The following is a 22242-nucleotide window of genomic DNA, read 5'->3' as shown; positions in this document are numbered from 1 at the left end:
TCCAGTATAAACCAATGGCCAGACCCAGCAGAAACGACGTCATCTGGGGCGGTGGCCTGGCCACCGGCCAGCATTTCCTCCTGTATCTGCTCCCCAAGACAGCACCTGCCCTGGAGCTTGGGCCACTCTTTTCCCCATAGGCAGACCCCGGGATGGCCCAGACTGGGTGTACACTCCCAGGAGGCCGTCTCTGTCCGGCACATGGGCAGGCGGTCACGCTGCCTCGAGCTGGCAGCACTGGGGGCCTGCCACTGCTGGAGCCACTCTACCATGGGGGTGTGCTGCTTTCCTGTTCTAGAACTGGTGCTTCGTGGTTGGTTGGTTACGCCTTGCTCTTCTGTGAATGTATACACATAATACAGTTAAAAGGGAATTTGGATGAATTTGCAAATCTGATTTTAGCTCTACTCAGAAGTAATGCTTCTGTCACTGTGAGACACTTTGGCACTACACCGTGTCACTGCCATTCCAGCAGCAGCTAACCCACATCCAGCTGACGGTGGGACCAGATGCAACTGTTTTCTGTTTTGAGCATTTTTCCTCAAAGTAGGAGAGGGATAGAACTGACTTGCTGTTGGGGTCCACCAGTTCCCACATCTTACCAACTTTTTATTTATGTAATTACACTTACATACGCTCTGAGATGCAGGTGAGGGATGATGAAAGTGGACTTTTAAAAGGCAGAAGCAGCTAATTTTATAGAAGAGCAGCATAATGGTTAAGGAAAGCCATCCCCTGCTTTTTAAATAGATTACGTTCATTTACTGTTACCACTCTTGGATAGCAGGTCACTTTAATCACCTGTACTGTGAATGTCCTAAAAATAAGCTCCTGGCTTCTGTTTTCCCTGAATGAGAGAAAACACCGGTTAGACCAGTGGAAGCGTTGATCTTAGGGAGTGAATGTTTTCGAAGTCAACAGGAATTGTCACTTGAAACAATGTAAATGTCACATAAGATTTGTTTGAGGCCCCATCATGGGTGCCTCACTGAGGATTCTGGAAGCATCTTAGGCCAGCTTTTTACAGTTGTTTAAAAGTGTGCTACTAAAATCTCAGCAAAGTTTGTAAAAAGTCAGTGACTGAGCTGGTCTTAGGACTCGATTTTAATCCTGACGGGTTTGTTCCTTCATCCCCTGCTGGCAGTCACAGCTGGCACCGCGTCCTGCTCCACTCCACTCTCGTTCCTTCCCCCAAGAAGAGGGGCCTCTGTCCATTTCATTTAACCTAAGCTCTAGCAGTCGTGTCCCCGCCCCCCCCCCCCCCCCCCCGCCCAGATTAGGTGCTGTGGACCCTGTTAGCCAAGGCTGAGCTGGTAAAGATAAGTTTCCATGTACTGAGGTATGGTAGCGCCTTAGGAATATGGATTTGAGCTGATGAAATAATATACGTAGAATCATAGGACTTAGTCTTAGTTCCTATGACGTCCCCAGTTCCTACTTTGTTAGCTGTGACTTGCTGACGGGACATGGGTGACAGCCAGCAGGGTGGTCTTGGGAAAGGGCTGCTCAGCAGGGAGTGGGTGGTCTTGGGAAAGCCTGGACAGCATAGCCCGGGGGTGCCGGCACATGTGGGGCCAGTGATTGGGACACCGTGGACAAGGGGACATGAGGTCGGGGGGTGCTCTGTAAGATGAAAATAGATTTGCAGTCAGGGTTGTTGCTTGATGACAATGAGGTACTTCTAACACGGTTCTAAGTTTTGGATGTGTGTAGCGCTGTTGCAAACTGTAAAATTAGGTAATTTCGCCTGTACTATGAAATGGAAAAATCTTGCGGTCCCTGGGCTTTTAACACCTGTGGCTGAACTGGCCTGAGCAGTGCTGGAGGAAGGCAGTCCTGAGGGCAGCACTCCGGCCCTTTGCCAGGATGGCCACGCAGGATGTAGGCTGTGAACGCCGTGGGGGCTCTCGTGGGCTCAGGCCTTACTTGTAGACAGGCTCTCGCCTCTCTCCCCAGACTTCAGATTTCTCCCTGCTTCACTAGGACAGTTGCAGGAAGCCCCGGCAGCTGACTGGAATTGGTGGGTCTTCAACCCCTGCGTAAAATTGGAAGGCTGCTAGCGCATGTCGAAGTCTCCCGTTTAGAATCTAGGGGCTCACTGCGCTGTGGGTAGTTGAGAAAAGCCTGCGCCTGGGGAGGCGGCTTCTCCGTCGGTCCTGTGTGACGTGGCCCTAGGTGGTGTCCCTGTGCTCTCCTGGCTTGCTCCCTGGACCTGCCTGCCCCCACCCCCACCCCATTCTGCCCTGGGTCCCAGACGTTCTGGGCGGTGGGCCTGAGCGGGGCCCCTGCTCTCAGTCACGGCTCCCCACGTACCTCTGCTGGGCCGCATGCCCCTAAGACTGAGGAACTGGTCTTAGGATGAATCTCCTTGCTTGCCTCTGACTGTAATTCTGATGGTCTGATACGGGATTAAGTGTAATCAGTCCATGCGAAGTACTGGCATAAAGATTCTCATTTTAGCTTTTGGCTGTAATCCTTGTTTGCATTGAAAGTGCTAACCTACTGTCTTACCCAATAGCGAGCTGCAGCTAGACGGGTGTGAATGACAGCAGGTGGCGTTCCTGCCACCCAGCTCCTAGTGTAAAAATAACTGGTCTCCCCCCATGTTGCAGTTTTCTGCCAACATTCTATATTTTATTAACATCACCACGTCCAGTTGACTTTTGTCCAAGAGGACGGTGAACACCTGTGAGCCGCTAACCCCAGGGTGGACTCTCACTAGTCCTTCCAGTGCCCCATGGGCCCCCGAGGTGGGGCTTGGATATGCATTCGAAGAGAATGTGTCTGATCCACCCTGGAAAGATTTTCTAAGCTCCTGTTCACCAAAAACTGCACTGGGACTCTCCATGAGAGTGGTCTTTGAAACCTATACCTTCTCTTGATACAGCAAAATTTGCCCTTCGAGTTCCAAGCTAAGCTAACGGTTTAAATCAAGCCTTTGATAGCTTACTGGTTTATCGGTTGAAGTCAAAGTTTTAATAATAAAGCATTTATCTCTGAAACAAAGTATACTCGCTATCATAAATGTTGCTGGTAGCCCTTTTTACACTCCTTTTCTGAATTTAACAGTTACTTTAAATCTGTCTCAGTGATGCCGGGTTATTAGCTTTGCTGGTTTCGGGTGCACGTGCTGTGTGGGGTCCCCTGCACCCCTACCTCACTAAGCGGGCCCCTCTCCTTTGCAGCTGTGAAGGAGGACAGACGCGCAGAGGCAAAGGTGGCGGTGGCGGCGGTGCCGAAGAAGGCGGCTCCTCCAGGCTCCTCGGGAGGCAGCAAGCAACCCTCGCCCAGAAATCTCCTTCCAAAGAAGTCCCCTCCTTTTGCAAACGCGGCAGCAGCCAAACCGGCCATCAAAAAGACGCCACCGGGTTTCAAGGGCACCATCCCCAAGAGGCCGTGGCTCTCGGCTGCCCCCTCCCCCTCGGGCAGCGCTCCCTCGGCCAAGCAGGCAGGGCTGGCACCTGTTGCTGCCACGTCTGCTTCCAGAAAGTTTCCCAGCTCTGCTGCTTCGGTGGGCGCCATCAGGAAGCCTGGGACCGCCTCGGTTCCCCTGGCCTCTCCAGCCCCGGGACGCCTGGGCCCCGCGAGCCCCGCCTCGTCACAGCCAAATTCTCAAATTCGGCAAAACATAAGACGCTCCTTGAAGGAGATCTTGTGGAAAAGGTGGGCTGTTCCACTTTGTTTCTTAAATGTTAAAGTGGAAAGTTTTCCACGTAAAGGGTGGTCGTTTCGCGATGGCTCCGCTGTTTAAGAAAAGTGTCACATGTGGGACTTCCCTGGTGGTCCGGTGGTTAAGACTCCGCGCTTCCACTGCAGGGGGCACTGGGGTTCCATCCCTGGTTGGGGAGCTGAGATCCCACATGGCATGTAAATGCAGCAGTTACCGTGGGGTTTTTTTCATTCCATCTAGAGTCACTGACAGCGATGACTTAATCATGACAGAAAATGAAGTAGGAAAAATTGCACTGCACATCGAGAAGGAGATGTTTAACTTGTTCCGAGTCACAGACAATCGGTACAAGAGCAAGTACCGCAGCCTCATGTTCAACCTCAAGGACCCCAAAAACCAGGTGCGTGTCCGACCGTCAGGAGAGGGGGCAGTCCTGGCCAGGCGCTGCCCAGGCCTGGGTTAGGGCAGTGGGTCCCCCTGCAGCTGTGAGTGAGTGGCATGCTGTTCCCGTGGGGCCAGGCGCTCGCCCGCTGAGGTTCTTGCCACCCGCACGCCTGTGTGCCTGCCGGGGCCCACGCTGTCTGGATCGGCCTCTTGACCTCTTACCTGTGTTTAGAAGCAGGGCACATACTCTGACTTTCCATTTCGCCTTGTTAAGCCCCTGGCAGAAGGGATTTCTTCTACCTTTGTCCCTGACACTGTACCTTCTTCAGTCGATTGTGTTTTCTGTGAAGTGGTCTTTGCAGCAGGGTCAGTGCGGCGGGATACTCGAGATCAGCTGCCTGACCTCAGGGCCCTTGTTCTCCGAGCATCGATGGGATGCTCCGGGCCCTCGTCCTGCTGCGGGGCAGGGGCTTGCCTTGCTGCCCATCTCCACATCCTCTCTAGTATCTTAGAGGGGTTTTTTTGTTTTTTGTTGTTTTTTTGTTTTTGCGGTACGCGGGCCTCTCACTGTTGTGGCCTCTCCCGTTGTGGAGCACAGGCTCCGGACGTGCAGGCTCAGCAGCCATGGCTCACGGGCCCAGCCGCTCCGCAGCCTGTGGGATCTTCCCAGACCGGGGCACGAACCCGTGTCCCCTGCATCGGCAGGCGGACTCTCAACCACTGCGCCACCAGGGAAGCCCTCTTAGAGGGAAGCCCTCTTAGAGGGAACGAGTGAACAAGAGATGTTTGTTTACAGGGGCTCTTCCATCGTGTTCTGCGTGAAGAAATCTCTTTGGCAAAACTTGTGAGAATGAAGCCAGAAGAACTTGTCTCCAAAGAGCTTTCCATGTGGAAAGAGAGATCGTCAAAGCCTGTGAGTGCCGACGGGAGAGGAGGCTGCGGGTGCCAGAAGCCTGACACCAGCGCCCCCCCCCCACCCCAGAGTGAATTAATAGCCCGTTGGCATGAGAGAGTCCCTTTGGGAAAGAAGGGCTAAGTTTTCACGTTTGTCTGTCTTTTTCATCTTAGGTGATGGAGTCCAGAACTAAATTGCATAATGAGACTAAGAAGCCAACTGTTAAACAGGAAACTATTCCCGATATGGAAGATTCTCCGCCAGTATCAGATTCTGATGTAAGCGTTTAGGATTTCCAGTGCTCACGAGAATTGACTAAGATGATCCCGTTCCAGACGTTGTTAGGTGCCTGAATTACTGGGCAAGACACTGAGCTGACACAAGTGTGTGTAGTTGTGTTGCTTCTCAAGTACTTGTACTCAGTAGTCCTTTTGCTCTTTTTTCAGTGGTTCTTAATCACGTGAGATGTTTCTTCCGTGGGTGCTGCTGATGTGGAGAGGGGGTGGCAGAGAAATGACCTCCTCTGCTTCTTGTGCTTTAGGAACAGCAAGAGTCGGTGCGGGCGGCCCCCGAGAGGAGCGCAGCCCCGCTGCTGGACCTTGTCGGCAGCATGCTGCAGGACACGACCGGGCAGCACCGGGCGCACCTCTTTGACCTGAATTGTAAGATCTGCACAGGTGAGCAGATCTTGGGGGAGACTGTGGAGACCCTTCTCGGGACAGCTGCATTCAAACCAGGTTACACAGTGGAAAGGGTAGAATCATTTCTTCAAGCTTAGGAAGTGAGCCCCTGCCTTTATAGTGGTGTTGTTTTAAAGCAGTGATCGTCTGTCTACCCACGGGCAGGCTTTGCTCTCGAACGTGTGGGATTTCTCACGAAGGCCTTCCTTCTGTTCTCCAGGTCAGGTTCCATCGTCGGAAGATGAGCCAGCTCCGCAAAAGCAAAAGTGGTCAACTTCTGCCAAGAAGGAGGACTCAAAGTCCAAGCATGACAGCTCTGCCTCTGAGCCCGCTCTCAGCTCAGCCGATCATGCGGCACCAGAAACTCTGCCTGAAAACGCCTCGGAGCCAGACCTGGAAAGCGCTGCGCGCGCCCATTTGGAGGGAAGGTCCCTCCCGGTGCCTCCAGAGGACGGCCACCCCGAGCCCTCCGCCCTGGAAGGCGCCCCCTGCCCGGCCCCTGGGGGCGGCGGAGTGCTCACCACAGTCACGGTGTCTGGCCGAGACCCCAGGACTGCACCAGGCGGGCCGAGCATGGGCACGGCTCCCTCGGCAGCCCGCCCAGACAGCGCCCACCCAGCGGAGCCCCGACAGGACGTCCCGAAGCCTGTGCCGACCTCCGTGACGGTGCCCAAGTCCATCCTGGCCAAGCCGTCCGCGTCGCCCGAGCCCAGATACCTCCTGTCGGTCCCACCGTCGCCAAGCATCAGGTGCGGCCCCCGTGTGTGGTCTGAGCAGCTGAGCTGTGGCCTTTCTTTCAGATGAACAGGAGCAGTAATGAGTGATTCAGTCTTTCGGCTCTGAAATCCACCCAGAAATACAACTCTCCTCAATTTTCTATTTTAAAAAGGCGTTTTTTTAAGGCTTCAGTTTTAGGATGACTAATTATCACCTTAGAAATATAGTTCTTGAAAACTGGAATTTAAATTTACAGCCATCCAGTTTATTGCCTATATAGTTTATATTTCTTTGACCAGAATGTGTTTATATCATTATGATTAAAGTAATTAATTTGAAAAAGCTATCAAAACTTGCAAGAATTCACTTTGCTTTTGTAAACACGTTAAATAAATAAATAAATACTGGGGATTCTTTGGGCAGAGAGAAAGATTCACGTATCTTCTGTGGTTTTGTTTTGCAGCATCTCAGAGTCCCGCTCCCCTCCGGAAGGCGATACCACCCTCTTTTTGTCTCGACTCGGCACCATTTGGAAAGGATTTATTAACATGCAGAGTGTAGCGAAGTTTGTCACTAAGGCGTATCCTGTCTCTGGATGTTTTGATTATCTCAGTGAGGTTAGAGCCAGGAGGGAGAGAAGTGTGTGTGTGCGTGTGTGTGTGCGTGCACGCGTTTTCCACGGGCACTCTGGTCCCGCGCTGGAGTCAGGCGTGTGGCCACCTTCCTGCTGAGTGTCTGGACACGCGAGCACCTCTGAAGGCAGAATAGGGGTTGCCGGGCCGAGTCAGCAGGTTACGTGGTTTGCACAGTGGCGAAAATTCAAATGAGAAATCAGACCCTCCATCTTTTCTGAAGAAGCTGAAGCTTGTCTTCCTTCTCCCTCTGTTCACTAGAGCTTGTGCAAAACCAACCTGGGTGTGCATGTGCCCACTGCAGGTGTGGCCAGACACGCATGACCTGCCTTGGTGTGGAGGGGCACACGTGACAGGTCTTTCATTTTTCAAAGTTAGCAAAACAGCACTAGCATTTCAGACTTAACAAAGAGTGCTCAGTCACTTCTGAGACATACCTGGATCTTTATGCGTATGTTCCTAAAAGACAACAGTAAAACATATTGCTGACTGTCACCCTATTGAGCAGAAGCTTCTCCTCCTGCCACCCTTGGGTGTGGTCACTCATAATCCCGGATGTTAGTCAGCTAAGCAACATTTGACACCGTTATTGCCGCTTTGTTTGGGATAGTTGCAGTTTTCTTAGTTGTGAATCTCGGGTCGTTGGGGTCTCTCTGTGACCGCCACGGTTCCACCGGCCATTTAATCAGAGTTCATTTCACTTAGGACCTGCCCGACACAATTCACATCGGCGGAAGGATTGCCCCAAAGACAGTCTGGGATTACGTCGGCAAGCTCCGATCTTCAGTGTCTAAGGTACCTGCCCACAGTCTGACCTCTGCACCCGAGGAGGAAGGGGTTTGTTTACACACGGCTCTTCCTTTGACTCTCGTCTTGCGCGTTAATACCTGAAATGTCTCTAGTTCGTCAGATGCTTGCAGGTGAACGTTTAAGTTGGTAGCTGGCTAACCTGTGAAGGCGTGTCTGAGTAGCATGACGGTGGAAGCTTTGTGAAAGCGCATGTGCAGTTCAGAGCTAGGAATACAGATGCTCTGTCCCTTCTTGTCTGAGCTGATGGAGTAGAGGTGGGGGGAGGCGGCTGGGCTGGAGTCTGAACCCCTGAAACGCGGACGCAGCTGTGTGTCTGCGTGTGCAGTGCTCTTTGGGGGAGGCGCTCTTGTTTTCACTGGGGTCACAGAAGGGTTACAACCCTGGTCTAGTTCAGCCCTCCCGTTTCGGAGCTGCGGGCAGCTCATCACACGCTTAGTGGTCACTTAGCTCTGTGTCAGACACTGCCCCAGGCTGGCCCTGCACACAGAGTACCCCATCAGTACGAGCGCCCCAGGAGGTGGGCTCTGTGTTGAGGACAGTGGGGCTGAGTAGTTTTAAAGCGGTCCCTCCGAAACCAAGACCAAACCCAGCAGTCTTGAGACTCGGGCCTGTGTCCTCTTCACTAGCTCGTTGTTCGGATGTGTTGGGCAGCAGGGCTGTGACGGTCAGAATCAGAGCTGGTTGCTCCTGTCCTCGCTTCCCTCCTGCTTTTGGGGCTTAGGTGCAAGGTGAAGCGGCTGCCTTTCCGAGAGGCCGCAGGTCAATGCTCCCCGCCCTCTGTTTGTTGCAGGAGCTGTGTCTGATCCGCTTCCACCCCGCGACGGAGGAGGAGGAGGTGGCCTACATCTCTCTGTACTCCTATTTCAGCAGCCGCGGCCGCTTCGGCGTCGTGGCAAACAACAGTAGGCACGTCAAGGACCTCTACCTGATCCCGCTGAGCGCCGCGGACCCTGTGCCCTCCAAACTCCTGCCCTTTGAGGGACCAGGTAGGCCCCAGCCTTCTGCCCACACGTCCCCCCCACGCCCTGCGGAGTCAGTCCCAGCGAGCTGCGTGCCTCACCCAGACCCGGCCTTTGGCAGCGGAACTTGGGAGCAGGGGTGAAGTAGCGTCGAGCTATGGCACTTCCTGGGTAGTGGAGGGTGGCACCGGAGGTCCCCTGAGGAAGGTGTGAATTGTCTTAGAAAAGTCCTGTGAAGAGGGACAAACCTGTCCGGAGCCCGCCCGCCTCGTGTGAGCAGGGTGTTGGCGGCAGGAGCTGGGCAGTGCCGGGAGGGCGGGGCCTGGGCCTGGCCTGCGGGCTTGCCTCCTTGCAGGCGTCAGGCCAAGCCTCTTCGCTACAGGCATTCGTTTTGAGGAGAAACGAGAAATAGCGTTGAGACAGGAACTAGTTCTAGAAATAGTCACTTTGAAATCTGCTGCTCGAATTCTTATCTTTGGCAGACCACTTTCTGTTCACTCATTCCTTAGAAAGTGCTGCTTCTAAAGAATTACTTACAGGCTGACCAGAAAGAAAGTTCAGGCTTGTCAAGGGAGCTAAGGGTGATTCCAGGGGGGACGTGGTCTCTGGGGACCCAACTCCTCTTAACCCTGAGAAGTTGACGGGACTTAAGTCTCGCAGAAAGGTGCCTAAATGGGAGTGTCTCCTTGGCCGTGGCGCCCCCCAAAACGGCTAAGCCTAGAAGATGCTGAGCGTAACCCGCGGTCAGCGCTCTTGAAGCACTTGCTTCTACAGGCGGTGGCCACGCCCGCGCCCGGTGCCTCCGTGTCCATGGCCAGCGCCCCGGCGGCTCTGCGGCTGGGCCCAGCTTCCTGGTCGGTCCCCGTGACCGCAGGGCTCGTGTTCCCTGACATAACACACGGAACTGTCTCAGTGCCAAACACGTTAGAAGCCAAGCTCTCCGGGGGGCTGTCCCACTCCTCGTGCTAAAGCGGTGCTGCCTGATGGGCAGCAGGGAGGGCCGTGGCCGAGGTTCTTGGCGGGCAGCTCCTGGGGCGCTGGCCGGCTCCCTGGACGCCGTGTTCCTGACACAGCGGTGACGGTGGTGAAGCCGACTTCCCGATACCATGAGGAGCCTCCGGTCAGTCACAAGGGTGGAAGCCTAAGCGGGGCCTAGTGTGAGCGTAGATCCTGTGACATGCACACTCTGCGCGTCTGTAGCAGCGGGACCTGGGAGGTGACAAAGCCCTGTTTCACCCGCGTTGGAGCCCCCCTCACGGCTCCACCTGCAGAGCCTGCGGTGGGGTCTTGCCTGACTCCGTCCCGGTGCACCTTGTCACACGAGCAGGGGGCTGCCAGGTTCGGGGCCACAGACGGACCCTGAGTGGGGCAGAGGTGGTTGAGGTCAGGCGTGGTGAGGAGGCAGGGGCGCAGGGGCCACCGAGGGGACCCCTAGTTGGAGCCGCGGTGGGAGCTGGTGCAGTGCTGGGTTGGGGCCTGGCTGGCAGAGGGAGGGGGCCGCGCTGGGTGTTCCAGGGTGACACGGGGACAAGGAAGGCTGGGCAGGGCGCTCACCTCATCTGCTAAGTGACCACACTTGATGACCAGCGGAGTGGACATCACTCCTCCACCTGCATTCCCAAGGCTGTCACTTCCTGAAGGGGATGCTCAAAGGCCTGTGGGTTTTCATCCACAATAGAGAACGAAGGTTTCATTAAAATCAAGTAGGAAGAGGGGCTTTTGAAATGTGATTGTATGGGAAATTTTACCATAAACTTTTAAAGACTTTTAATCGAAGAGCTTCTAAATCTCAGCTCGCTCAATTTAGTATATATATTTTTAATTCTCCTGCTACCTTTGTTTGACGTTAACATCCGTGTGTGTTCTGTACACCTGCACATCAGCCAGACTCCCTTGGCCCCAGAGGCCACGTTACCTGCCTGAGCTGCTTCGCACGTTTGTAGCGTGACTTGGCGCTCCCTGGGTACAGTGGTGTGTGCGTCATGTGCGTGTTGTGTGTGTGCATGAGTGTTTGGAAGGTGGGCCGGGGGTGTTCCTCCCGTCTCTGCACAGCATCCTTTGACGGCACAGGTCCAGTCTGAGGGGCTGCCGTGTCCGTCGATGGAGCAGCCAGTGGGCTTGAGCACATGCTGCCTGGCAGCGCTGGCCCCGCACCCTGAGGGGAGCACCCTTGACCCCCCATGTCAGCCCCTCAGCAGGGAGCGCCCGCACTGCCCAGGGTTGTTGCTGCCTGAGCTCGCAGGGCCAGTAAGCGTGGAGTCAGGGTCCGACCCGGCCGCATCTCCATCCCAAGGCCTCGGTGGGGCACAGGCCTCCCACTTCAGGCAGCCCGCCAGCGGGCGGGCCTCTGGGAGGAGGAGGGCAGGTCTGTGGGGGTGGAGAGTGCCGACTCGGCACGTCCGTCTCTGGACTTGGGAGCCCCGTAGGTTTTGACAGTATGGCTCACTGGAGAAGCAGGCGAGGACACGAGGTGTTGAATCCATGTGCGGTGCCGGGGAGGCCTGCGCGGCCTGCTTGTGGTCAGCGTCCTCTCTGCCCCACGCTTGGATGGTGGACACGGGGTGGTCTCCACGCAGAACCCACAGCCCAGTCCCTGCACGGCAACAGAGCCCATCCGAGCCCAGTCTGCCTCCAGGGCCTTTTGTCCTCCCGGGCTCCCTCGACTTGTCCCAGAGGCGCCAGGCCGTCGCCACGTCACACAGCCTGGAGGACGGCTGGGAGGCCCGCGTCCCTCTGAGCCAGCGGACAGTCCTTCCACTGTGGACACGGCTCAGCTCAGTCCCACACACACTGACGGGGCTCCACCCCTGGGGACTCGGGTCTCAGCTGGTCCGCGCATCTAGGGGCTTTATTCACAGAAGGAAGACCAGTCAGATGGGATGCTGGGCCTAGGCCAGGGCGCCCGGCCCTCCCGAGGGGGTGGGGGGCGCCTGTCGAGGGCCCTCAGGCATCTAAGGTGTGGACCACCCTGAGCAGAGGACAGGGACCTGCCTTCTGAGGCATTGCAGGGCGAGGGCCATTCTCTTAGCAGGCTGGCTCCATCCGTGGTGTCTGCCTTCTGTCCTCACGCTTAACTGCTTCCTAAATTAGCAGACCGTTTCCGTGACTTGCAATATTGTCAGGTAAGCACGTCTTCAGTTTCTGCATGCATAGCTGTGTACAGATGCTGTAATCAAAGGCAAAATCGTGCTGAATGGAAAGTGCTTTTCTCTCCTTTGAAATCAATAAAAATATTTCATGGAAACTGGTCATTGTTTGTCTGAATTTGAACCATTTGGTAGCTCTTGGTGCCCATCCAGGTGCACTGTGACGGAGGACTGTCTCCACCTTGCTTTGCCTCAGCCGACGCCAGTGTGCTTCTGGCTGTGCAGGTGGCGGTGCTGTGCTGGGGGCGCCTGGACACGGGCGGGCGGACGGATGGACGACGCTCTCCTCACTGGGACGCGGAGCCCTGGCTTTGCACAGGTCTTAGGGACCCAAGAGTGGGAGCGGGCGAAGTCTGCATGGGAGCCGAGTGTGGCGGGCGGGCAGCTGCTTCTCCCCGTATTTGCTGCGTCTCTGCCCAAGTCCTCTTCGAGGACGGTTGCGGCTAACTCCAGCACAGTTTCTGTTCCCGCAGGTGTGGACGTTTTGTCTTGTCGGACTCAGACCACAAGAAGGTGTTCACTTTAAATACTGAATAGTGGAGCATTCCAGGTAGATTTAGGGGTAAACGCCTCATTTGATAGTTGGACAGCTTTCATCTGGTTTATTAAAACTAAACCTTGTCCCCCCGCTGTGCCACATCCAAGGTGCATGGGGGCTGCTTCCCCCGCGGCCCTGTTGCTGACACACCTGGACACAGATCCTGGTTTGGGTCTTGGCTCAGGAAATCCACACACACCTTTTCAGCTGTCCCTCGTCCCTGGGTTTGTCCACTTCTTTCCCTGTACGGGTGGTCTGGGGCTGACCCTTTCACCGTGAAGACTCGGGGACCTACATGCAGCTAAGAAGGCTTGTTTCATCCACACCGGACATTGTGGACACGTTTCTCCCGCAATTTGGAGGGGGTCGGGCAGGGGTGCCGACACCCCGGTGCTCAGTCTGATCAGTACCCCGTGTCTGGAAATGATAGTTCAGTGGCCTCCCACCTAGTTCTCATCTACTTGATGAGTCATAAGCCTCACCACTACCCTCAAAGGGAGGTCGGTAAGTAAGCGCCCCTCTTGTGACCATGGGACAGAGGCCCTGTGCGGAGCCGGGGAGGCGCCCCGGGCCCCAGCGGGAGCCCTGTCTCTGCACGCAGCCAGCGGGGCGCCCTCTCCTCTCCAGGGCTCACACTCAACAGTGGGCGCGCCCACAGGGGCCCCAGGCAGAAAATGGGGCCTTCAGGCGAAGGCTGCCCCTGCCCCGCCCCAGTGGTAGTAGCCCTTTGTGTCCAGCGTGCCCTTGCCAGGCGCCTGTTGTGAGGGTGCGGAGCGGGGTGGAGCCAGACGTGCCCTCACCTCCCTGACGGTCACTGCCGAGGCCCCGGTAGCACAGTGAATCATATTCTTCCACGAGTAAGTCATCTCCACGGTGCTGGTTACATTTCAAGTCTCATGCAGCCATAACGTGCACAGGTGAAGCAGGTGAGATTTGACTGCTTCAGAAACAGCCCAATTTAAGAGTAAAGTCCTGGGGAAGATCAGTGGGGAAATTCAAAACTAACACTCCTCCAGCTCGAGCTTTGTTAGATCGCTTACGGGTGTGTGTAGACGAAGCAGTTGAGCTGAAAGCATTTAACAATACTAGCTGCTTAGTTAGGTGCTGGTCTCCAGGGAGTTAACTGTTTTCGAAACAAATGTAAATGTTAAGTAATTTAATTATAACCTCACCTGTGATGCCTGTGACCACAAAGGGTAGAGTCTAGAGAATTTTGCCACGTCTGGGATATATCAGTTTTGTTAGGAAGCATATAAAGCTGCTGCAAGTTGTAGGGCTGGCGCACCTCCCGAGGACAGGACCCCACCTCCCTGGATTTAACGCAGTGACTTAGCCTCCACACACAGCGTCTTTGACCTGAAACGCGATTCATGCCGCAGGCCCTGGTGTTGGCACCTTAGAAGTTTAGCTCTTCAGAGGTAGCATAGCCCATCCGCACTGAGGACAGAGGACAGTCGTGGGCCCTGGGCTGCTGAGAGGACGCCCCTGGCCGGGGCTCCCCAGCCCTCCCCACCCCCGCCCGCATGGCCGAGCACATTCCTCCTCTGCTGCTGCTCACAGAGCTGGCCAAGGCTCCAGCTTGTGGCTCGGCTGGGGACCTGCTCTGCCAGCTCTGGGGCCGTGTCAGTGACAGTCGGTCCAGAAAGGGCCACGAGAACCAGTTGAGCTATTGACTGTGCCCCAAACTGGATATTAGTGAGCTGTAAATTATTCAGTAAGTGGCTGTTATAGTGAGTGAGAGATTTACTATTTTAAGTTAAAATAATTCATTTTGATTAGAAAGCAAACTTGATAGAGTATCTTTCACATCTGAGCAGAACCATCTGGATGCCATGCTCAGTGCAGTGGGCCTGGCCTTCCTGTCTCCACGCCCTCCTTTGCCCAGCTCCTCCTTCCCCTGAGTCACCAGTGTCATCAGAAGGGCAGGCAGAGGACATTCTGGAAGAAGCCGTTCCTCTTATCATGAGTGGGTGTCTTCATGGGCACCTCAGCCCTTGAATGTCAGCCTGTGAAACGAGGCGCTGAGCACAGTGGGGAGGGGGGCCGGCGGTACCTCGCCGATCCATGTGGATGCTGGGCCAGCCCAGCTCACTCTGGCATGCCGGGTCTTCCTCCTCGGGGGCGGGGTGGGACATCCGCCACCCTCGTGCTCGGCATGTCAACCCACCTCTGTTGGAATTTAGGAAGGGTGACAGGCGCTCAGAACTACACAGTGGGTGTCCAGAGACAACTATTTGATCTGTGATCAACTTAAAATCACAGAAAGAATAGGAAAAACAGTGCTGATTTTCTTTTTTAGTGATTAAACAAAAAATATATAGCATGAATATCTTTTACACAATAGTGATTTATGTGTAAATTGAGTTTATACAATTTGATTAATTTTAAATACGCTGTTGAAACAAAATTTTGGTCCCATGTTTATCATTTCTCCCTAACTTACCGATCTGTGACTCGGGCTTTTCTGTTCCCCTGTTGGTGTTCCGGGTTTGTTATTAGTGTGAGGGTAGAGGAGCCGTACAGAGACAGTAGCATCCCTGGGACAGTGCACCACGATCCACAATGTTTGGATGAAGACTTTTTAAAGACATAATTATTTTTTAAGAACTGTGCAATGTTCTGAAATTCCCAGCGTGTTCTCCACGTGGTCTGTCCTTTGTTGCCCCTGTCCGAACACCGTTGGGCTTTAAGCCGCACGTCTTGTGTTGACAGAGACCTGAGCGTTCGGTAGCTTTTGATAAGCTACTGGTCGTTGAACGTCTTTCTAAACCTGCAAGAACATTTGTTTTAGGCATTTTGGTCAGCGTCACTTTTCCCGTCAGTTGTAATTTTGACACCAGTGACCGATGAACTTATCGAGTGGTGTGTGCTATATCGATCAGTATAATTTTGTTGATCATTATAATTGAGTTGTAGAATTGGTCCTTAATTGAACCTTTAATTTTAGTATGAATAGCTTAATTTACATATTGCAGCTCATAAGTTAAAGTCGAAAGGGGGTGCTGCCTTCCTGATTTGTAGCAAGAGTCAAATAAAGGAACACAGCTAAGAGTTCGTTTAGAAAACATCCTGGTACATACAGGCTTCATTCCCAGTAGGTGAACGTCCTGGAGTGTGTGCGTGCTGGCCTTCCCCACCTCCCCCAGCACACCTCTACCCTAGCGTTGCGTATAATTGAAAATCTGTAATAATTTTAGCACTGGGCAAATGAGCGTGTGCATTGGGCCCTTGGTTTTGTGGTTTGTGGGCCCGTCAGGCCGGGCAGGTGCGCGGTGCAGTTTGCATCTTTTGCAGCTGGTCTTCAAACACTTGGTTGTGTTTTGCCACAGAATTTCCTCCTCCTCCCTCTGGAAACCATCCCCCCACTGCCCTTCACACCTAGAGTTTACCCCTGAAGGACAAAAGCTACAATTCGATTCTAAAATTTGCACAACTGTTTTGTTTTCTAGGTCTTGAGTCACCGCGTCCAAACATAATCCTGGGGTTAGTAATCTGTCAAAAAATAAAGCGTCCTTCAAATGCCGGCGAATTAGACAAGACAGAGGAGAAGCGGCCCCGTACTCAGACACAAGAAGAAGTGGATCCCGTCCACCCCAGAGTGCCAGCAGCCCTGCTCCCTGAGAAGAAGCCGCCCAAGTACCCGCTGTGCCCAGGGGACGCGGCTGTCAGCACCACACCCCCGGGGTCTCCCCCACCCCCACCCCCTCCTCCAGAAGCACCAGGCGCGCCGGCCTCGTCTTCCATGTTACAGATACTGTCGTCGCTCAAACCAGGAGCCACGAACACTGTCACAGCATCACCCGCATCAGTGACGGTGGCCGCTTCCTCTGTCACTTCCTCTTCTTCAAAAACAGCTTCGCCCCTAGAACATATCCTGCAGACTCTCTTTGGGAAGAAGAAGGCGTTTGACCCCCCCACCAAAGAGCCTGCCGAGTCGGCCCCAGCCCCCCACCAGGACTCGAGAGCCAAAGCCGGCGGCGGGCTGCCGGCAGCACCTCTGCTGGACCCAATTGTCCAGCAGTTTGGTCAGTTCTCAAAAGACAGAGGTCTGGAGGAGGAGGAAGACGACAGGCCGTATGACCCCGAGGAAGAGTACGGGCCTGAGAGAGCCTTCGACACTCAGCTTGGAGACCGCGGGCGACGCCAGGACGCGGAGAAGGCTGCGGAGGCAGCTGAGCGGGAGGAGGTGGCCTATGACCCGGAGGACGAGACGATCCTCGAAGAAGCCAAAGTGACCGTCGACGACCTGCCCACCAGAATGTGTGCGGACGCGCACGGCGGGCCGGGCCTGCCGGCGCCCTCCTTGGCCGAACAGCAGCAGATGATAGAGGAGCTCACCAAGCAGATCGAGGAGCAGCAGAGGCAGGTGGAGGAGCAGGAGGAGGCGCTCAGGCAGCAGAGGGCGGCCGTCGGGGCCTCCATGGCCCACTTCTCCGTGTCGGACGCGCTCATGTCGCCACCGCCCAAGGCTGCGCTCCTGCCGCCAGAGCCACAGGCTGCGGCCAAGCCGGCCGCGCCCCCCGCTGGCAGCCAGGCTCCGGGCCCGAGCGCCGAGGCGCGGCTGAGCCGGGACCCCCGGCAGGCCCGGCGGTTGGCCGCGGAGAGCAACGAGAGCGAGGCCGCCCCGAGGCCCCCGCTGGCCAGAGAAGCGCCCGGAGGGGCCGCTGCCGGCCCGGGGCCACTCCCAGCCCAGGAGGAGCCAGAGTCAGCCCCTCCACCGTGGGCTCCGGGCGAAGAGGCCCCACTGCCGGCCAAGCAGGACGGCCCTCTGCGGGAGCCCATGGAAAGCCCGGGGCCTGAGGGCGCGACCGGCGGGGACGGCGCGGCCAGGCCTGCCCGGAAGGTGCTGCTGCCCACGCCGCCGGGTGCCTCCTTCCAGCCCCTCTTCCCTTCGCAGCACGAGGGCCAGACCTTCCACCCTCCCGGAGGAAGGGATCCTTTCTCGGGTCCAGGGTACTCTCAGGAAAAACCTCTGGGCTCTTGCCAGTACGACGATCAGAGAAATGCTCAGTTTCCCGAAAAAAGTGACTCCCTGGCAGCTGAAACCGAAGGAGACAGAGAGCCACAGCCCAGGCCAGGTGAGGGGGCCGGCACGTTCCCTGCCGCAGCACAGAAAGGGGGGCCTCCACCCCAGTTCCAAGGCCAGCGGGAGCCTGCACCGCGTGCTTTCGGGATGTCGGGCCTTCACGGCCCCAATTACACAGGCCCACGGGGGCCAGTCCCTCCGTTCTCGGAAGAGAATTCTAATAACGACGGGCCCAGAGGGGGGCCTCCACCAGCCAGATTCGGGCCCCAAAAGGGGCCCATCCCTTCCTTGTTCTCAGGGCCACACGGGCCACCTCCCTATGGGGACGGGAGGGGCCCATCCCCTTCCCACCTGGGCGGGCCCAGGGGAGCAGGGCCGCCTCCGTTTGAAGACCGGAAGGACCCCCACGGGGAGAAGAGGGAGTTCCCGGAGGCCCCGTACGGTGAGGCCTCGGGCCCCCCTGGCCAGTGCGAGGGGCCCGAGCAGGCCCCGTTCCTGGGAAACAGGGGCGCCACGCCTTTCCAGTTCGGGGGCCAGAGGAGGCCTCTGCTGTCGCAGTTTAAAGGACCCCGAGGTGGCCCTCCTCCTTCTCAGTTCGGAGGTCAGAGAGGCCCCCCTGCCGGCCACTTTGTGGGCCCGAGGGGGCCGCACCCTGGGCAGTTTGAAGGCCCCAGAGGCCAAGCTCCTGGATTCGTGCCGGGACCCAGGGGGATGCAGCCTCAGCAGTTCGAAGAGCAGAGGGTCCACTCACCGCCCAGGTTCACCGGCCAGAGGGCACCGGCGCCCTTGCCCTTTGGGGGGCCCCGGGGCGCCGCTCCCTTCCCCGAGAAGAGCGAGTCGGCGCCTCCACGCTTCCACTTCCAGGGCCCGGCCGCCCCCGGACCCAAGCCGGCGCCCCGGCCACTGCTGGAGCTGCCCAGCCACCCGCCTGCGCCACCCGCCGCGCCGGCCCCAGGCCCCGAGGCCGAATTCCGCGAGGGCAGGGGCCACGAGTACAGAGGCCCAGGCTTCGAGGGGCGGCCCCGGGACAAGGCCCCGGAGGAGCCCGAGGCCCCGCCGCCCGACAGCCGCCCGGGCCGGGCCCTTGAGGACCGTCGGCGCGAGCGAGAGCGTGGGAAGCCCTGGGAGCGGGAACGCGGCCGGACCTGGAGTCGCGAGCGGGACTGGGACCGAGGCCGCGAGTGGGACCGACACCGCGACAAGGACACTGGCCGCGAGTGGGACCGGGGCCGCGAGCGCAACGCGGGCAGGGACAAGGGGCGCGAGTGGGACCGGGCCCGAGAGCGGAGCCGCAACCGCGACCGCGACCGCGACCGTAGACGTGACCGGGAGAGGTCCCGCAGCCGGGACCGTGACCGCGACAAGGCCCGCGAGCGGGAGCGCCGCAGGGACCGTAGTCGGAGCCCGGAGCGACCCCGGGACCCCAAGGCCGAGGCCCCGCGGGCCGCCGCCCCCACCGCCCAGACCTAGGGCCGCCGTGAAGCCGCGCTCACGTGCTAAGCAGGTGGTCTTGGAAAGAGCTGGGTGCTCATGCACAGGACAGAACCTTCTGGACTTGAGAAATTACTGTAATTTTGTGTATGATGGTTTCTTACAAAATTTCACACCTTTACAATTCTGATGCTTTTTAAATATAAACAAAAAACTAAGAACTCTTTAACATTTCCATTTAAATGTACTGAAATGGGAAAGTACCTACAAAAGCATATTGCTTTTTCAGATTATAAAGTTATCTTTTCTAATAACTTGACTATTGTAAATTTTAAGGGAGTTTAGTGGACCTCAGAGCCATACCTTTCCTGACATCTCATCTGTGATACCTGTTTCCAGAAGCTGACTTCACAGGGTTCGGGGCAGGCGGCCACGTGTTTCTGTGCATGGCTGTGTCAGCTGTCTCTGGAATGTTGAGAAACACCAGACTTAACTACAGGTGCATCTTTCTCTTGTCATGAAGAAATTTGAATTACAAATTCCAACTAGGAAACAAAAACACATTTCTTTGTTTTGCTCAGTGTTTAGGTATCCCCTTACCTGTTCCCCCCACCCCCAAACATGATTAAAAGCAACATCTGAGTAGAAATTGTGGAATTTTAAATAACAATTTATTTTAAAATGTTTAAATTTTACCAGCCTATAGAATGTGAGAAAGTAAAGCAATTAAGTGTACTTTAAAAGGCGGGGCGGGTGGAGGGAATAGGTTTCTTTGATTTGAATAATCAGGAACGTTTTGTTTGTTGAACTTTACCATCTGAGCGGTTCTCTGTCCCGGGAAAAGTGCACTAGCTCCGCACTGTGATACATACTTGTGACAAAATCTCAACGTTTGTCATTGAAATGGAACAATATTTGTGTAAAGCCTGAGATGAAAATAGTGATATTAGCTTAAGAACTACAAACTAGAAAGCTTTTCACTGTGAGACACAGTATACTGCTTCTTGTCATGTATTTTCCAAGTACTTCTGAAGTGCGAAAGAGAAAAAACTTGCTAATTTATTTGACTGTACAAATAAACTTTGATAATTTTTTTATATTTTCATAAACTTACTTTTGCAAATATAAAATTAGAGAATTTCATTTGTTCTTTGGAGTCTGTTCCATTGTACATCACTACAGATTTTTCACTTTCTAGCACAAACGTTTAAGTTATGAGAACACCGAGAACTTAGCAATTTGGAGTGATTGGTGTTAGAGACCCTGTCAGTAGGTTACGTTAAAGTGGCAACGAGTTCCAACATCTAACGAGAAGTGAAGGTTTTTTTACGTGTAAAACAAAAAAATTTTTCTAATTTAAATACAACAAATGTAAAAAATCAAGTGTGTTTCTTTAGGTTTACTTGATAGAAATTTCTGTAAATTGTATTTTATATTGCAAAGTATTATATCACTGTACATTAAAACATGGAACTTCATAGCTTTGTTACTTGAAGTAGAATAAACATCTACAGAAGGTTTTCTGTCTCGTGTGGCATCGCGTTGGAAAGTCGGGTCTGCAGAGGGATGCCTCAGCTCCCGCTTCTTGGCAGTCGGCGTGGTGTGGGCAGCGGTGCCCTTTGGCCTGAAGACCCCTGCCGGATGCACCCCGTTCCCGGGATGGTTCCAGCACAGGACCCCATGTCGAGCAGGAAGCCCGAGGCCACCAAGGGAAGGACAGAGAAGCGCACGGTCGGGATGACAGAGACGTGGGGCAGGCGGTACCGGCAGGGTCGGCAGGCACCCAAAAGTCCCCGGCCGCTGACTCGGGCCTTAAAGGAGCACCGGGCTGGTCACGAGCGTGTGGTGAGGCGGAGCTGGTGGCCCAGGCGCCTTGCCGGGTGGAATAAGTGGCAGGGGCTGTGCCAGCAGATGCGGAGCCTTCAGGTCAGGGAAGCGGCCGCGGCTGGGAGGAGAAGACAGAGGTGTCGGCCTTGCCCTTGAACTTCAGGGCCACCAGTGACTGGCCCCATCCTGGTGGCCCTTGTACCAGCATTTAGCTTCGCAGCAAGTTTGTGCACCCGTCTCCCGCCATGAGCCGAGACACGCAGAGAGCACCCCTCGGGCAGGACAGGCTCTACCCCTGTGGGCTGGAGAGTCAGTAACCTAACGTCTGGTTTCCCGGCTGAGTGCCGCAAAGCGGGGGTCCCGCGAGGGGACGCCGCCATCACTGCCGCCTCAGAAAGGCGTCGGGCCAGGCGAGGCCAGGAGGGTGGCCGCTCGTCTACGGAGAGCCCACAGCGCTAGCCCGACCTTGGGGAAGACCGCCCTACGGCTAGGTCCTGCCAAAGAGGAAATCCCGAATCCTGCAGGATAGACGCGAGCAGGGCTGGGCACGGTGCCCGGCTCCAAAATGCGTGAGTCCCTCTGGCCTGCAGGCTGCTGTCCAAGCAGTTTCCCCAAAACGTCGGGGAAAACACGCGCAAGTTTTAAAATCCTCAGTCCCTTGAGTACAGCTGGGATGTTTGCATCCTCCCCAAGCCCTGCTTTATCTGCTCCACAGAATACTCCCGTGGCGTCCGCTGCTCCGTCCTTACCCTGCCAACTACCCCTGCTCTCCTCCAGGACCAGACCTGACGGCTCCAACCCGTGACCCCGTTTAGCCAAAGTCACTCACACACAATCAGGTGCGCCGTGCAGCGCTTGGCTCTCCGGAAACCTGGCATGAGGACTCCCTCCCGCTTGAGGCCTCGAGGGCCGCGGTGCCTGGTGGGGCCCCGTATCCCATCCAGTTCCGCAGAGGCAACTGTCAGGGAGGATGAAAGCAGCCTCCAAGGGAGGATCACACCCCAGGGGCCGGACCCTCCCCACCCCCGCACCAGCAGGTCCAGGGCCAGGGAGACAGCAGGGCGAGGCACAGCGACGGGGACCATCTGGCTATGCCCTTGAAGGGGCCTGAGCAAGGGTTGAGGAGGCAGGTGCCCCAGGGCAGGAGCCCCAGCCTCCAACCCAGGCCCCTCAGGGTGGGGATGGGAGCTCCTGGCTTGGGATGGCTCTGACGCCTGCTTCCCATCAGACATTTAGGAAAGGGGAGGCCCTCCAACACCACCCACACTTTCCACCCAGTGGTCACCACGGGCAGCCATCTGTATCTTTTCCCGTAATCTGTTTTTCCCTCTATTTTTTTTTACAAAATTGGGATTCTATACATTCTTGTATCTTTTCTTCACTTCTTATAACCTGGGCATTTCCCAAAGGTATCAAGTATTCATCAAAAGCGTCATTTAGGACTTCCCTGGTGGCTCAGTGGTTAAGAATCCGCCTGCCGGGCTTCCCTGGTGGCGCAGTGGTTGAGAGTCCGCCTGCCGATGCAGG

General features: G+C 55.7%; 1 protein-coding gene across 3 annotated transcripts in view; it reads left to right on the top strand.

The window, feature by feature from the left end:
- The window catches only part of DIDO1 (death inducer-obliterator 1), a 51794-nt gene extending 31387 nt beyond the window's left edge, over positions 1–20407 (top strand). For all 3 annotated transcript variants that reach the window (XM_067708682.1, XM_067708684.1, XM_067708683.1), the window contains exons 8-17: positions 3186–3663; positions 3911–4070; positions 4851–4967; positions 5123–5227; positions 5491–5626; positions 5850–6378; positions 6810–6963; positions 7684–7773; positions 8579–8774; positions 15881–20407. In XM_067708682.1, coding sequence (XP_067564783.1) covers positions 3186–3663; positions 3911–4070; positions 4851–4967; positions 5123–5227; positions 5491–5626; positions 5850–6378; positions 6810–6963; positions 7684–7773; positions 8579–8774; positions 15881–18927 — 5012 coding nt within the window. In that variant the 3' untranslated portion in view covers positions 18928–20407. The remainder of the gene's footprint in view (positions 1–3185; positions 3664–3910; positions 4071–4850; positions 4968–5122; positions 5228–5490; positions 5627–5849; positions 6379–6809; positions 6964–7683; positions 7774–8578; positions 8775–15880) is intronic.
- The last annotated feature ends 1835 nt before the right edge of the window (positions 20408–22242 follow it).

Source organism: Pseudorca crassidens, chromosome 15, assembly GCF_039906515.1.
Source record: "Pseudorca crassidens isolate mPseCra1 chromosome 15, mPseCra1.hap1, whole genome shotgun sequence".
Lineage (NCBI taxonomy): Eukaryota > Metazoa > Chordata > Mammalia > Artiodactyla > Delphinidae > Pseudorca > Pseudorca crassidens.
The sequence above is the reverse complement of the archived record's forward strand: the minus strand, read 5'-3'. Positions and strand labels throughout refer to the sequence as shown.